A 15,656-nucleotide genomic window follows, 5' to 3' on the forward strand; every position below is an offset into this window, starting at 1 on the left:
ATATGTCACTCCCTCAAGAACACAGATCCTGCTCCCGGCGCCAGTTCTCTGAGGAACAATAATGTGATGCAATGTCAGGGCGGCCGCTCCAAAATCCACAACTACTTGCCCCAGCACCAGAGCTCCCACATCCCCACATACACATAGCCCTGGAAAATCTAACAGCAAACAGAGCACTGAGGAAGTAGGAGAGGCCTGACTGGTCTCAAGCATCCCAGGGCCACAGAAGGCACAGGTGGCAGGGGAAGGAGAGACCTCCAACGGGGGAGGACAACCCACTTCTCTTCCTCTTCATCCAGGCCTGAGGCTGGCCCAGGCCCCAGCACAGCTCTACCCCATCTGGACACCAGGTTTCCAAAATAATCTCCCTCCCTGCATCAGGAGCCAAGGAGCCATCCAGGAAGGAAACCTGGAGCTTGTTCACAGCAGTCAAACCTTGAGGCACTTCGGAGGGACAGAGACTGGCAACAGGCTTTGCGGTTTTCGGCCCAAGTCCAGCAGTGGGATGACAGCCACGGCAGCAGACTCACCCACTCCTCCTCGTGCCAGTCCACCTGCAGGGAAGATCGGCTGTTTCTCCCTGTCCACCGGGCCATGAGGGTGTCCTGGTCATTTCTAAGCATCACCTGCTCCTCCTCAGTCGAAGTGGGAGAAGCCTTGGAGGCAATGTAGTCAGGCCGCGCGGCGTTCAGCCCATGGATGGAGTTGGCCAGGAGCTTGCAGTCGCAGACCGTGACCAGCTGCCGTGTCTGCAGGTGCACACAAACCAAGGCTGCTGAGCCCAGGCCAGGGGTTGGGGAGGCCCCTGCCTTATCTGAGAAATGGAGAATGGGCTTAAAGCCCAGTACTGCACCCCTCTGCCTTTCTCCACAGTGCAAAGCAACTGAAGGGCTACATCCCTCAAGATGTCTGAATACGAAGACGGCCGTGTGGCCCGCTGGGGCTGAATCTTAACAAGAATTTCCCACCAAGCAAGAGGAAAAGAGGGTGAGAAATCTCTGACATTCTCTGATCCCTGCTTGCCTCTGACCTGTGATTGCTAGGGGAGCGGCCTGCAGAGACAGCCCACTGCCCCAGCCTTGACAGACTTCCTGGTCTGTCCTCCACCTTCCAGAGAACAAGTGTCCAGGGGTCAGGTCTTACTTTGGTTCAATTGTGGAAGTCTTATCTTTCGTTCCTCAGCATCTAATACATCAAGTTCTGGGTCTGGGTAGCTGGCCTCCTGGCACAACATGTCTGGTTTAGGAGAATTCTGCACGCATCACGGGTTCTGTGGTTCATAATGTTACTGCTGACAACTACATCTTTCTTTTCCAGTGGATCTAACCCCCACCTCACACTCTTTATGCTGTGTGAACACACGTGAAGGATATTACACATTCTGATCAGGAAAAGCAGTTCAATAGCACAGTGAGTGTGAGTGCAGAGGTGCAGTCAGAATCTGTGTGTGTGTGTGTGCACTGAGAGGGAGACTGAGTGATGGGAAAAAGCATCATCCATCAAAAGGGTCTGATAATAGCCACTTCCTCAGTTGGGATTAATACTTACATATTTTTAAATCAGGATCAAGTTATGGCTAAGTAGAAGCTGGTGTACTGACTGTATGTAAGCCAATAAAATTATATTGTTCTTATCTTATGTCTGTATAATAGCTCAGTTTCTGTTTTCAAATTCAACTACAATAGAAATGTGGCAAAAAAAAAAAAAGTGCTGGTTAGGCTATTACTGAGAAAGAGGTGGAACTGTATTAGCCTCAACAAAATGAGCCCCACGGACTCACTGAAGGGCACACGTGCCTGAGGCTGCACCTAAGAGTCATGAGCCCTGGGCTCTGCCCTTTGTCTGTCCAGCTCTGCGGATGAATCACAAAACCTCCCTGGTTTTTGTGGGAAATGGACCTCAGGTAGACCTTCAAAGTCTTCCCAATGTCATGCTCTTTGTGGACCACCTTAGGCTTAGGCACACCTGGGCTGCCCGGCGGCCCCCAGAAACCCAAGGAAACTCCCCAGCCCACACGCAGCAGGGCACCCCTCCTACCTTGTCTGCCAAGATGGCGAGTGTCCTCTCAAGGCCAGTGGCAGACCTGTCCTTGGCTGCCCTTGACAGCCGCTCTGCATAGTAGCTGACTTGGGATTTCAGGGTGTTGATCTGGGCGATGATCTCCTTGGCTCTGACGACGTCCTGTGGTATGTAGATTATGGACTGGCAGCCAGATGATGTACTGGAAAGGATAAGAACAGATTCTAAGGGATTCTCCAGAATCTGTAAAGGACGACAGCATCATCCCAGCCCCAGTCACATTAACCCTAAGATGACTCAGGGATGTTCTGGGACTCAGGGCTGTTCTCCTAGGCTACTCTAGTTGTTGATGAGCAAAGTATATCTCAGTGGATTCTTCCTGTCTATATGGCAGAAGCTTGAAATATTAAACTATGACTCAGTCTTTCATCTGTATTTGCATGTATCTGTATTTTCACTTGTGTATGTAAATGTGTGAACAGGTATTGAACAATCATATCCCGTAATCACCCAAATGATCATAATCTTTCACCTCACAACCTTATCTATTAACTTATAAGCAGTACTTCAGTGGAGACGTGGAGACCATCTACAGAAGAAGGGGTCAGGTTATCACAGTGTAGCAGAGACTGCAGTGGGTGTTGGACTTTGTCCCCAAGCAACCAAAACCTATTTTTTTTCACTTGGCCAATCAGGAATTCAAGCTCCCTTTGAACACACCCACAGTCATCCTTCCTCTCATGTCTGACCCCAGCAAGTCCCTAGAAAATTGGGTTTCCTTTCCCTTTCCTTCACTCCAGGACTTCCCTAATTTGAGAACTAATGTTTCATCAAATGAAGAGAAAGTGGAGAATATGCCAAGCCACAGGCAAAGCCGGACTCCTCAGTGGCTGTGAAACCCTGGCTCTCCCTCCTTCCCACCTCTTCGCCACCAAGCAGTGTGTGTGTCTAGGGGTCTGATGCCAAGCCTACAGCCTGGCCCCTCCCAGCACAATCAGGAGGCTCTGAAGGACCAACTTCACGTCCCCCCGCTATAGGGGCCTGGCCAGCGTGTTGGGTCCAACTACATGGTGATGATGAATTGCGTGTCTCTTAGCCTGGATCCCAATCAATGCAATATTATACATTTATTTTTCAGACCATCTGAGGAAGCTGAGGAAAGCAGGAAGAAGTACAAGCCACCAGTGCAGAGGGTCTCCTCCTAAAATTTGAAATTGTGAGCTCTAGGTAGAACTGGTGTCCCTTCACACATAGGACGAGGGGTCCTGACTGGTCCCTATAAAGAGTGACCCTTTGAATTCTGGGGAACAGCGAGAAAGAGGAGGAGCGAGGGCACCTCTCACCACATCCTCCATCACTTCCCCTGGAGATGACAGTCACCTTGCTCAGGGCTGAGAATCTTCTCCCATTGGCCCCTTCCCAGGGAAGTCCCAAAGTGGGTCATCAAGAAACCACCACTACCCCTTCCCTTGCTGGATTATGCGGCAAACATGCAAAAACCGAAAACCAAAGCACCCCAGAAAGAAACACCACCACCACAAGCCCACACGCCACAATAAAAAACAATGGATGTGCCAGAAGCTCATGCAGCAGACCGCACTCAAGCTCGCGGGGCACAACAGGAGTCATTCCACAGCACGATGTGCACACGACTACTTTCCAATCTGCAATCACTCTTCCAAATGAATAGCTGCCTTCTAGGATCATTTCGTCTTAAAAACACAATCTCAAAACAGGGTGTTAAAAAATCAATTCAGCCAAGCATGGTGGCCTATAATCCTAGCACTTTGGTAGGCCAAGGTGGAAGGACTGCTTGAGCCCGGGAGTTCAAGACCAGCCTGGGCAACATCGGGAGACCCCATCTTTTAAAAAAATGTAAAAATTTGTTAGGCATGGTGGCTTGTGCTTGTGGTTCTGGCTACTGAGGAGGCTGAGGCAGGAGAGTCAACTGAGCCCAGGAGTCTGAGGCTGCAGTGAGTTTTGATGGTGCCAGTGCACTCCAGCCTGGGGGACAGAGCAAGACCCTGACTCCAAAAATGGTGAAAAAAAATGGATTCTTCCCAGACCCCCAATATTTAGAGTACATATATTAAATGTGCTGTATGCAGATCTACTTCTGTGCAAGGAGGTGGCCGTGTGCCCTTCAACAAATATATACCCTCTGCCCAGGCCAAGAGAAAAGCACTGCCCTCTACTTGCCCTGTGTTCTCACAAGTCATGTTTTAACGATGGTACCTGGGACTTATGCACAGGATATACATGGCAGAGGCAAGAAAAGGCAAATTCCAAAGAAGTACTGTTTAGGATGATGAGGAAAATAGAAGCATGTGTGCTCAACTACCTAGTTTTAAAAACCAGGCGGCCACATGAAGGCGGCAGGATGGAGGTGTAGACATGAGCCCAGGGGCAGCCCCAGGAGGCAGTATCCTAGGTATGGCCCTTGGACTTTGCATTAGGACCCCACCCCAGACCCGGACCTACCCAGAGCTGGGGTCATGGGCTAAACTGAAGATGCCACGAGAGCGTAAGGGTGGAGTCTTGTGGCCCTGGCCAGGAACTGCTGGTAACTGCTGAGCAACAGTCACTCTGGACATTAGAAGAGCAGGATCACCTCTGCAGAGGCTGAGCCCCCATGGAGCTGGGTTCTGCAAGGGTAGGAGGATTGGGAGGCTGGGTCCTCTCCACCTGGGATTTAGCCCCTCACACAGTCTCCAGGAAAGGACACTCCTTCTGCCTATAACCCTCCCCACTCCATCCCCTCCCCGCTTTGGGGACAGTCTTGTATACGGGGAGCAGGGGGCAGAGGGGGAAGGGGTGACCAGGCCCAGACTGGGCAATGGAGGGTCCTCAGAGGGAACCCAGGAACTCAGAAAGTTCCCCAGGAACAAGGTTCAACCCAAAACACCTGGGTTGGGATTTACCCAGGAGCAGGCCTTGGTGGCAGCTGGGCCTTTGGCACTCTCCTCCCATTCCTCTTCCCCTGCACCCCTAGACTCAACCCCTAAGTACTTTACTTGTCCCCATGGGAAAGATCAGGCCTTGAAAGAGGCCCCAGTAGAGAAAAGGCAGGGAGGGGAGGCTGGGAGCCACTTCCACAGAAGTAGCGTGGGTCTCCTCCGTTAGGGAGGCGGGAGCAGCAGCGACCGTCCCTAGATGCCCTCCTCCCTCCCTTGTACCTGAAGTACCCTCAGGGAAAAGGACCCCAGGGGGAAGCTGAGAGGCCTCAGCCTGGACATGGAGGAATGTCCTCAGTGCTCCCTGCTGTCAGATGCCCCCAGCAGAGCCTGACACCGCCAGCAGGGCCCAGCCATAGCCCCTGAGCCCCATGGGTCACAGGCTCTGAGGCAGCAGCATTTCTTGAGGGGCTGGAGGTGCCTCTGAATGAAGCACCACCGCAGAGCCTCTGTTATGAGCCTGGGGCAGCAGGAGGGAAGCCCAGGCAGCAGACACTGTGGATTCTAACTGTCAACTAATTATCTGGTGGCAAAAGCCACTCAGTTGTATTAAATCTTGGTTTGCACCCACCCCCAGGAGTAAAACTGACCCTGGTAACAGTGTTGTTAAAATCAGCATAAATTAATAAGTATCATGAAGAGGTAGGCTGGCTTCATTTGTACAAGAGGTAATAGTGAAGTGAAAACTGAAAAGCCACAAGATTCCTGTTTAAGACAGAAAGGGGTTCCCAGCTGCACCCAGGGGCTGACACAAGAACTCGGCACCTAGAGGCTTCCCAGGTTGGGCCCTTCCTCCTCCTGGGAGAAACAGAACGAGGACCTTTCTCAGAGCGAGCACGGCAACACGCGGCTGCCAAGTTTGAAAGGTAAAACAGCAGACTGAAGATTGGCTATTCATTATTAAAGAACATTGCAGTTGGAAGGGAGAACTGTCTACGAGGTGCGTGACTAGGAACCATGGCAGCACCGTGGGGGAAGCCCACACGAGGAGGGGTGGGGATGGCACAAGCTTTCTCTGCGTGAGGACGAGACCCAAACAGACACTCTCTCCACAGACAGAAAACTCACCAACACTCCTCAAAACTGCTAAAGAAAAGAACCAAAATGAAATATTAGCAGTTTGTTAGCAAATACCAAATGCAAAAACAAAAAAATTAAAAAGCCAACTTATTTTTTGACAAAATACTTAAAATTATGTGTTGAGGTCCCAACTACAGGGATGACTACAATTATGAGCCCGACGTGCTTATTCCTCAGGGCAGCCTCATTCCCTGTGCTCGAGCCCCAGGGAGATATCTCACCTCAGGCCAAGTTACCTCTGCATTGGAAGGAAAGTTCAGATCATGAATACCGTATCCATAAGTGGCTTGATGGCATTAGTAGGAAATTAAGTAGAAACTTATCTATTTGAAAAATACTAAAGAGGTATTTTGAGAAATAAATTCTAAAGTTAACATGCAGAGTTATCAGGAATCAACACCCTAAGCCGCCTGGGATGAAGACCCCCAGGAGGCCCCCTTCTCGACTGGCCACACAGAGTTACTACGCGTTCTCCTTCAAGGCCCCACCCCATCTCAAGCTGCACGCTCACACTCTCCACAGGGCAACATGCAATGGAGCGACAGACACGCTTTCTGGCTGGCTGTGCAGAGCTGCGGTGGGCACAGGAAGCTGCGTCTTCTTCCTATTTCCCAAAGGGACGCTGGAGTCAGCGAATCCTAAGGCAGGTCCAGTTACCTGGTATGTCTTAGGGAAGCACCCTTGGGAATGAATCGAGGTCAAGTAGGTTGTCTGGGGGCCTGAATTCCCCTTCCCTGTTTCTCCTCCCGTCTCCAGGACTCACTGGGCTCTGGGCTGGCCCAGGCAGCCTGTGCATGTATCTGAACGTGACTTCTCACAGGGCACGCTCTTCCGTTCCCTGCTCAGCCTTGCCCCTGAGCAGTGATGCCCCTAGCTGCCTCCCTGACCCCCTCAGCCACGGATCTGACCTTTTACCTCCTTCCAGCTCCAGCCTAGAGTCCGTTTTCTCAGGTCATGTCCTGACTCCCAGCCGTGGCAGCACAGTCAGGTGCCACCCACCAGCTCCGTGGCCTGTGCCAGAGTGCTTCACCTGACCATCCATGGGATTCTTGTGATGCTCCCTGGGCCTTTGCTCACCTTCCCTCACACTGTTCCATGCTCGCTTGCTGAGTCCGACCCTCCCCAGCCCACACGCTGCAGAGGCTGCCATGGATGCCTCCGCTTGCTCCTTCCCACCTCAAACATCTCTCTGCAGCGCCCCCTCTTCTCCTGGCCCTTCTGACGAACGCCTGCTCCTGCCTCTTTCCATCCCGTGAGAACCCTGCTCCAACACTGTTTTCTTCTCATTCACCTTACCTCATCCACTCCTGTCTTTCCCTATCAGCCCAAACACACGCTAAGTCATAATTATTCTCCCTAAACCAAACACCTCATGCTACTTCCTCTATTTTACGGTCACAGTCCAAGGACCTTACTGGTCATCGACACTCATCACCCCCACTTCCTGAGCCGCTGAAATCTTCACAGGTGACGTTCTGGAAGATCATCAATGCCTCCCGCACATCTAACACAACAGCTTGGGTTTATTTCTGGCTCTCTCCCTCCCACCCCTGGGGGCTGGGTGGATGCCCTGCTCCATGCACCCGAAACAGCATGCTTGTTTCGGGCATTGGTCACGCCAAATGGCGCTTGCTGACTTGTCTACTCCCAGGCAAGGCCCTGAGCTCCTGGAACCAAGCCTAGATCTGCTGGGCACTGTACCTCTGGTCACAGAGCAGGCTGGCAGCAAGGCCAGCCCTCTTAGCTCTCCGCCGCCGGCACTGCGCACCCGGCCACATTTCGCCACGTGCACTGCTTCTGCCACGTCTTTGCCTGACATGCCCTTCACCACCCGCCCTACCTGGAAATTTCCTGCTCAGGACAGGAGCTCTGTACGGCCCCCCAGATCTTTCAGAAACTGGGAATGTTTACCACTGCTGCACTCTAGGAAACAGCGTGCTCCAGGCTCAGTGCCTGTGGTGCTCAACTGACTGGCCAGGGACTCTAAAGGATGCCGAGCCAGCAGAGTCCGCACAGGGTGGCTGCCTGGAGCACCACTTCTGAGGTGGGATCACAATCTGCTCCTCATTTTGCAGGACAGGACCATCGATCCAGTGCCCTCATCACCCACCCAGCTCAGTCACACGCCAACAGAGCGGCACAGGCTCCATGAGGCACATCCTCCCGCCACGCAGAGGCAGATCAGATGGCTGGATGTTCTTGTGGTCATACTTTGATTTTATTTTAAACGGAGAAAAGAAGCATCAGAAAACTGTACAAGGACCACAAGCTCTCTCTGGCTACTTACTGTTTCTTGGTCTCTTCAAATTTGTGCAGCTTTTTGCGGAGACCTCCTGACTTAAAACCTTGGCAGTGTGCTGCTGGCGCCCCGATGGTGACGATATCGTAGTTCTGATCTGAATGACAGAAAGCTCTCCTCCATTACTCTGGGCTCAGGCCTGTGGACAAGCCAGCTATAGGGATATGCACACAAGTCTGGGGTCCTGACCCTCCCTCCCACAGCCCTGGCCGCCCAAGGGTCTCCTGGAGCCCAGTGCCATCACCTCAGCAAAAAGGGGTTCAAAACATTTCAAGTGGAGCCACACGGGCTGCAGAAAGCCACCCTGTAACTCCTGTTTGCATCCCTCCTTGGGAAGAATGGCCTACAGGCAACTTTCTACTGCAGAAATACAAAGGGAAGCTAGAGCGAGGAGTGACAAAAGGAAGGGGTGTGGGCTCTTAACAGAGACCTTCTGAAGGTCTTTGTGACAAATCTCTCCTCCCAGCCGCCCAGAGCACACAGGGAAATGGGTAGATGTGGGGCACTCAGGGACCGAGTACCTAGAGAGAAAAGCAGCAAAATGTGATTCAACGAGAGGGGGCAGAAAAATAGGTACCTGATCCTCCATCGTCTTGAACTCTCATCCTTTGTATGTGCAAGTTTGTGGGAACAAATTCTAACTTTTTATCTGCTTTCAAACTGCTTGCTTTAAACGAGGGCCCTAAGAAATGGAACAGAAGATAAAGGCCATCAGCACGCATGCTGCGTTCACGAGCTGCAAGTCGAACATGGAATTCAGAGGATGCTGTGGCATATATGCAGGTATGTGTCAGCAGTGGCCTAGAAGGTTCTGAGTTGCCATGAGCACATTTCATTTGCAGGTGGCAGGTGGGTGAGACGCCAAGGGCAGCCCGCTGGTCAGGAGAGTTGGTTCTGGGTGCTCAGGGAATGAATGGCGCCAGGGAGAACTGGCTTCAAAAAGCTATGGTAATGATGCCGCGTCTTCCAAGACCCGGCTCTCTACTGAGAGATCTGATACAAAAAATGTCATTCTGTGCAGCACGATGTCAGCACTACTGGAATAAGCAAAGGGGTCCATGCCAGAGACTGCCTGTTCTGACTCCAGAGACCGCCATCATCAAACAGCTAAGAATTTGGTTTGGCTAGAGCAATACATCTCAACTCTTGAAGGCGATGAAGAGGCCTTCTCAACCCTTCAGGCCCATCAAGATGAGCAAATGCAATACAGCATTGATTCCAGCCTTCTGACACATGAACTTCGATGTTTCCCTGTTCACGTCTGTTGGTTAAGGAGCCTGGACACTATTTTATAACAAATATCCACAATCTTGTTTCTATAATCAGAATCCATAACTAATTAGAGAATCACATGCCTACAAAATAAAGGGATTGCAAATTAAACTGACAACCACAAGAGTAGAAGAAAAAAACGTTTCATCTAATGAAAAATATCAACTGATACTGCCAGCATACGAATCGCAGACCAGCCACTGTGTGCCCCCAGTTTGCCACAGGAGATGGCTCTCTAAGGCCTGATACTTAGGGTGCAGTCCACAGAGCGCGGCATGAGCGTCCGAGAGCCTATGAGAAAGGCACAATCCCGGACCGCCACTTCAACACAGTTCTCAAGGAATCCGGGTGCACACTGACATTTGAGAAGCTCTGCTCTAGAACACTCAAGGCTGGGTGGGTTTCACACTTTCCCAGGTAAGAGGCAGCAGGCGTGGGTGAGTCCCTCGGTTCCTTCCTGGGCAAATGCTGCCGTTTCTCCTGGTGACATACTCAGACCCTCTCTTCAGACTCACGCCAAGCCTAAGCAACACCTCCTTGTCAGTTCTGCATTTGGCTTCTTCTCATCCAAGTTTACGGACGGGTTCATAGGTTCTGTGTCAAAACCACATTAAGGGCTTATGGTTTTCCTTAAACCCTGAAATTCCATTATGTAGAGGAATCAAAGGGAAGAATCTAAAAATAGAGAATAATTCAAAATGCTAAAGTAATACATAGAGTAATGAAAAACCAAAAAATTCATTCCACTTGGAATAAAAAAGGTGCAAAAACAGATTTCTAAATCTGCCCTGAGAGTGTTTTGAAAATCAAATGGCATCCTTCAAGGAGAAACAGTGAGGTGTTCATTCACACTCCACTTTGCTTTCTGTGCCTTAAAATACAGAGTTCCCCCTTAACAATTTATATGTTTAACAGAAGTTACCCCTGACTCTTTAAATCGCGAAATCAAGAAAACCTGCTTTAGGCCGGGCGCGGTGGCTCAAGCCTGTAATCCCAGCACTTTGGGAGGCCGAGACGGGCGGATCACGAGGTCAGGAGATCGAGACCAACCCGGTGAAACCTCGTCTCTACTAAAAAAATACAAAAAACTAGCTGGGCGAGATGGCGGGCGCCTGTAGTCCCAGCTACTCGGGAGGCTGAGGCAGGAGAATGGCGTCAACCCAGGACGCGGAGCTTGCAGTGAGCTGAGATCCGGCCACTGCACTCCAGCCTGGGCCACAGAGCCAGACTCCGTCTCAAAAAAAAAAAAAAAAAAAAGAAAACCTGCTTTGTTTCCAGGCGAGTGACCTACATCCTTTCGGTCACTATACTGACATTAGTCCAAGATGAAGAAATAACATGAACCAGTAATAGCCCGAGATTTCGCCTCCCCTAAATTTCATTCCACAGTGACTGTTTTGGTAGATGACACCATAGGAGGACTCTTCACTGCAATTCACAGATTGGTCTTTTTAATTAAGATCTGAAAAACCCATATTTGAAAGAATTCACACCTACATGAGAAGTTATTTTTAAAAATCCATTAAAGGGTCTGTCAGTGGGAATGTGTAAGTGGCCCTGTCTTCCAGATCTCTGGCTGGGAAAGCAGGGTGAGTGACAGTGAGTGAGAGTGTGTGTGTGTGCCTGTGTGTGTGTGGGGACAGCATGGGGGTGCGCCCACCTTTGTACTGATGGAGGTCGGTCAGGTTCTCCTGGTATGTGAGGATGATGGTCTGGTACTGGGTGACAATTTGACGACGGAGGCTCTCCCAGCAAGGGGACAGCTCTCCCAGCTCCTCCAGCTCACACACTCTGAAAGCAAGACACAGATGCATCAGGCTGCGGGCTAACTGGTTTCCCCAGAGAGGCCCAGGAGGCCTACCCAGGACAACAGCATTTGCAGGGCAAGAATCACGGATGCCTAGGGCGGGCCAGGACAATGGTTACACTACCTGTCCAAAGGGCAACTAGCTACATGAAAGGCAGACCACTAACCACACGGGAATGTATCCAGAGTAGCTTTTCACGGGAACTTAGTCAAATGTTCAAGGGAAACTAAGTGCAGGTGGGGAGAAGGAGGCAGGGCTGCTGGGGAGAAGCTTTACCTTGATGACCTGCAGGTACCCCCAGGCACAGGCTCAAACCACAGCCCACCTGAGTCTGGGCAAAACCACGTGTGATCCTCCCGGAACAGAGAGGACTGCAGGCAGTGAGTAACCGCCCCGAGCCATCTCCTGCTTGTCTCATCATCTCCCCTAGGAGGCTATCAGGACGGCGTTTCTCATCGCCTCCCGGGTTCTCCTAAGGTGTGGGCCTTCTGCCCTCCCCCTGATAAGGGAGCTGCAGAATCTAAAACTGCTCAGCTGCAGCCTCGAGTTGGCTCCTCAGCAGCGGAGTTCCACAGATCGCGCTGCCGTCACAAGCCCTTCTGTCTCACTGCCATCCTTTCTGGGTATGGGACGAGGACCATGGGAGCTGGGACCTCTGGCTATTCTTCCTTCCGTGTCTATGTGAGAGAGGAGCCGTCTGAACCTAAAAGTGGCCCGCTGTGTCACTGTGGATGAAATCAGGCCAGATCTTGTCTTTATGTGTGTGCTCGACAGACGCACAGGGTAACAGAAGGGGGAAGGGGGAAGAGGAGGGAGGAGAGAAGAAAAAGAGGAATTGTCATCTCCAAAAAAATAAAAGCTGTATAAGAACTGAAATATAAATTCCTTAGCTCAGCAATGAAGAACAGCTACACAATCCTAACAGCAAAATCACAAGATGGATTTAAAAACAAAAACGATAACCAAATTAGGAAAATGGGGACTGGGAAGGTATAAAAGGCCAAACCCTCAGCATAGAAAATCGGTAGCTAATCCCTGAAATTGATTAATGAAGAGAACACTTTACACATCTATTTAGAAATACATCAGTAAACACGAAAACTCTAAAAAAGTGATCGTTTCTGGGAAGCAGATCAGAAAGTAGAGCCCCAAGAGTTGTTTTTAGTTAAAACCTTTCTGCGCTATTTGTTTTTTTTATACTGCACTCATGTTTTCCTTTGAGAAAGAAAAAAAGCTAAATTTTATATAAGGTCTTAGGAAATCTGACTTGTCTAAATTGTTTTTAAAAGCTGTGCCATTTTATTATTATTAAAATAGCAAAATTAATACAAAAGGACACCCAGAGCAGGTAGGGCTACATGGCCAGCCGCCCCATGACCTCAGGCCGCTCTGAGCACAGCAGCTCTGTCTGCCAGGCCACTGCTAGTTTCTGTCTCTGGACTGTGTCTGCCGTGTTCATGTGACTGCTTCCTAGGCTTTAGGTGTTAGTTTAATGTCATCATCTCACAGAGGCCTGCCCTGAGCACCCTCTTTCTTCTCACAGTTCCCTTTTCATTCCCAGCACACGCGGACACATCTGGAGTTCCTGTGTGAGGTTCCCAGTTCTGCTTCCAACCAACCCCCACACTGAGCTCACCAAGAAGCCTCCCACACCGAGAACAGTGCCTGACATGTGGTTCTTGCTGCAAACAACAACAAAACCCTTGAACTAAAGCACTTGTTAAATGAATGAACTCTTGGCCAGGAATGGTGGGTCATGCCTGGAATCCCAGCTTTCCGGGAGGCCAAGGTGGGAGGAGTGCTTGAGGCCAGGAGTTGGGGACCAGCCTAGGCAACATAGCAAGACCCTGTCTCTACAACAAATGAAAAAATTAGCTGGGCATAGTGGTGTGTGCTTGTAGTTCTACCTGTCCAGGAAGCTGAGGTAAGAGGATGGCTTGAGCCCAGGAGTTTCAGGCTGCAGTGAGCTCTGATGGCGCCACTGCACTCCAGCCTGGGTAACAGAGCAATACCCTGTCTCAAATAAAAAATGAAGAAACTCTTTAAAGTTATAATACACCATGTAATGGGAAATTTAAACATAAAAACCGAAAATACATGGAAAAATAGATTGTCACTATGTAAATACACAAAAATATGGACAAAGCTTAATGAAAATTTGTAAAATTAAAATTACTAAAATATGTGCATACATGGAGAAAGCAATTGGCAAAATATTAACAATTGGTGATTCTAGGTGAAAGGTATCTAGGTGCTCATTGCATTATTCTTGCCCTTCATCTTTAAGTGTGATGTTTTTTCCAGATAAAAAATGTAAACAAAATAGCTCTTTGAAAACAGCAGGATTCTGGCTACCTTGCTTTCTTTCATGCTTCTGTTATATTGTGTTTATAATTAACATCATTTGAGGACAAGGAGGAGAAATGACAGTCTGAGACTATCCCCCAAAGTTCCTATGTTGGAAACTTTATCCTGAATGCCACAGTTTTGAGAAGTAGGACCTTTAAGAGATGATGTGGCCTGAGGGCTCTGCCCGCATGAATGGATTGATGTCATTATGGTGGGAACGGGTTGGTTATTGCAACAGTGGGTTTGTCATAAAAGCAAGTTTGGCCTTCTCTCAAGAGCACTCTTGCTGTGTGATGCCTTCTACCACAGGATGATGCAGCATGAAGGCCCCTCACCAGATGCCAGCACCATGCTTTTGGACTTCCCAGTTTCCAGAACCATGAGTCAAACACTTTTCTATCATTATAAATTACTCAGTCTCTGGCATTCTGTTACAGCAGCACAAAACTGAAACAGAGAGAGACAGGGGACATAATCTGCACGGCCTGGGCCACCTGTTGGGCTTCTCCTCACCTTAGGACTGACAAAATATGCCCTGGGTTGAGAGATGCAGAAGGGTTAAGACCCTTATGGGACCACAGTGAGCTGACAGGTCATACTCAGTCTTCTGGAGCCCTTATCTATGACCCTAACCTAGAAAACTACTGCTGGGCAGCTAGGATCAAACAATTACCAGTTATTTCTAACTTTCTGAAGGACTAGTGAGAGGGGAAAGAAAAGAAGAGAAGGCGGGCCGGGCATAGTGGCTCACACCTGTAATCCCAGCACTTTGGGAGGCAGAGGTGGGTGGATCACCTGAGGTCAGTAGTTCGAGACCAGCCTAATCAACATGGTGAAACGCCATCTCTACTAAAAATACAAAAATTAGCCAGTCCTGGTGGCGCACACCTGTAATCCCAGCTACTTCAGAGGCTGAGGCAGCAGAATTACTTGAACCTGGGAGACGGGGGCTGCGTTGAGCTGAGATTGCACCACTGCACTCCAGCCTGAGCAACAGAGCAAGACTCTGTTTCAAAAAGAAGAGGAAAGAGGAGAAGGGAGGAGGTTCTGAGTGCAGGACACACATCTGGGTTCAAGCACGCTGTCTTACAAAATCCCTGCACAGGAATCCATGATCCCAATGAGCACACTGAGGCTTAGGCAAGCCAAGGCCACAGAGCTGCAGGGGAGAGGCTGTGTCTGCAGTCCGGTCTATCTGATGCCCGTGCTCTGCCCACTATATCTCAGAAAGGAAGGGGCACATGATACGGGTATGATGGACAGTCAGTCCTTCCGTGTGGCCTCACCTGGCTGCATCTTCCTCTAGTAGGAGCTTCACGAACTGCCGGGGCACGTGCAGGGAGAGCACGCTCTCTGCCATCTGCTCCAGGATCCGCAGGTGGTTACCATCGGTGGTTGGAAACCGGTACATGCGGCAGATGGCGCCGCCGAACACTGAGGTGGGATGACGGGAGACAGGCTGCATGTGAACTGGCTGCAGACCTGCCTCGTGGGTTCTTCGCTCCTGGCCCTCGGGGATGGTGACAACTCAAGTCCTCTCACTGTTCATCTCACGGGAATTAAAACACTTACACCGAAAACCTACCAAGTGACTAGGTCTGAACGCTTCTTCCCAGCAACATGCAATCTTCCTGTCCCAGAACATGTAACTAACTCTAAAGCGCGAGCAGCTGGGGGCAGGGAGGCTGTCGCCAGTCACCAACCCCAATGTGAAACAGGAAAGAGTGAGATGAAGTATGACTTCCTTGGAGTATTACTGACTCTTTTTTATTTTTTAATCCTCTTTAAAGGAAAATTATTATTGTTTTTTGTAGTAACTCTTTATATGCTGCAAAAAGAACACGAGGATAAGCAGCAGAGAGGTGACAATTAGGG

At 50.0% G+C, this 15,656-nt stretch overlaps 1 protein-coding gene across 22 annotated transcripts in view; it reads right to left on the bottom strand.

Annotated features, from left to right (window-relative positions):
- INPP4A (inositol polyphosphate-4-phosphatase type I A) overlaps nucleotides 1-15,656 on the bottom strand; it is a 158,712-nt gene that overhangs the window by 46,791 nt on the left and 96,265 nt on the right. For 16 of the 22 annotated variants that reach the window (XR_002516783.2, XR_636721.4, XR_002516782.2 and 13 more), the window contains 7 exons: nucleotides 15,068-15,215; nucleotides 11,285-11,415; nucleotides 8,930-9,034; nucleotides 8,341-8,449; nucleotides 6,042-6,059; nucleotides 2,038-2,221; nucleotides 531-749 (listed from right to left, as the gene is read on the bottom strand). Coding sequence is in view for 18 of the 22 variants with exons in the window: in XM_017947765.3 (XP_017803254.1) it covers nucleotides 531-749; nucleotides 2,038-2,221; nucleotides 6,042-6,059; nucleotides 8,341-8,449; nucleotides 8,930-9,034; nucleotides 11,285-11,415; nucleotides 15,068-15,215 (914 nt within the window). In the remaining 4 variants the exon portion in view is untranslated. The remainder of the gene's footprint in view (nucleotides 1-530; nucleotides 750-2,037; nucleotides 2,222-6,041; nucleotides 6,060-8,340; nucleotides 8,450-8,929; nucleotides 9,035-11,284; nucleotides 11,416-15,067; nucleotides 15,216-15,656) is intronic. The other 6 variants (XM_009184711.4, XM_009184716.3, XM_021925091.2 and 3 more) reach the window with 3 other exon arrangements.

This window comes from Papio anubis, chromosome 14 (assembly GCF_008728515.1).
Source record: "Papio anubis isolate 15944 chromosome 14, Panubis1.0, whole genome shotgun sequence".
Lineage (NCBI taxonomy): Eukaryota > Metazoa > Chordata > Mammalia > Primates > Cercopithecidae > Papio > Papio anubis.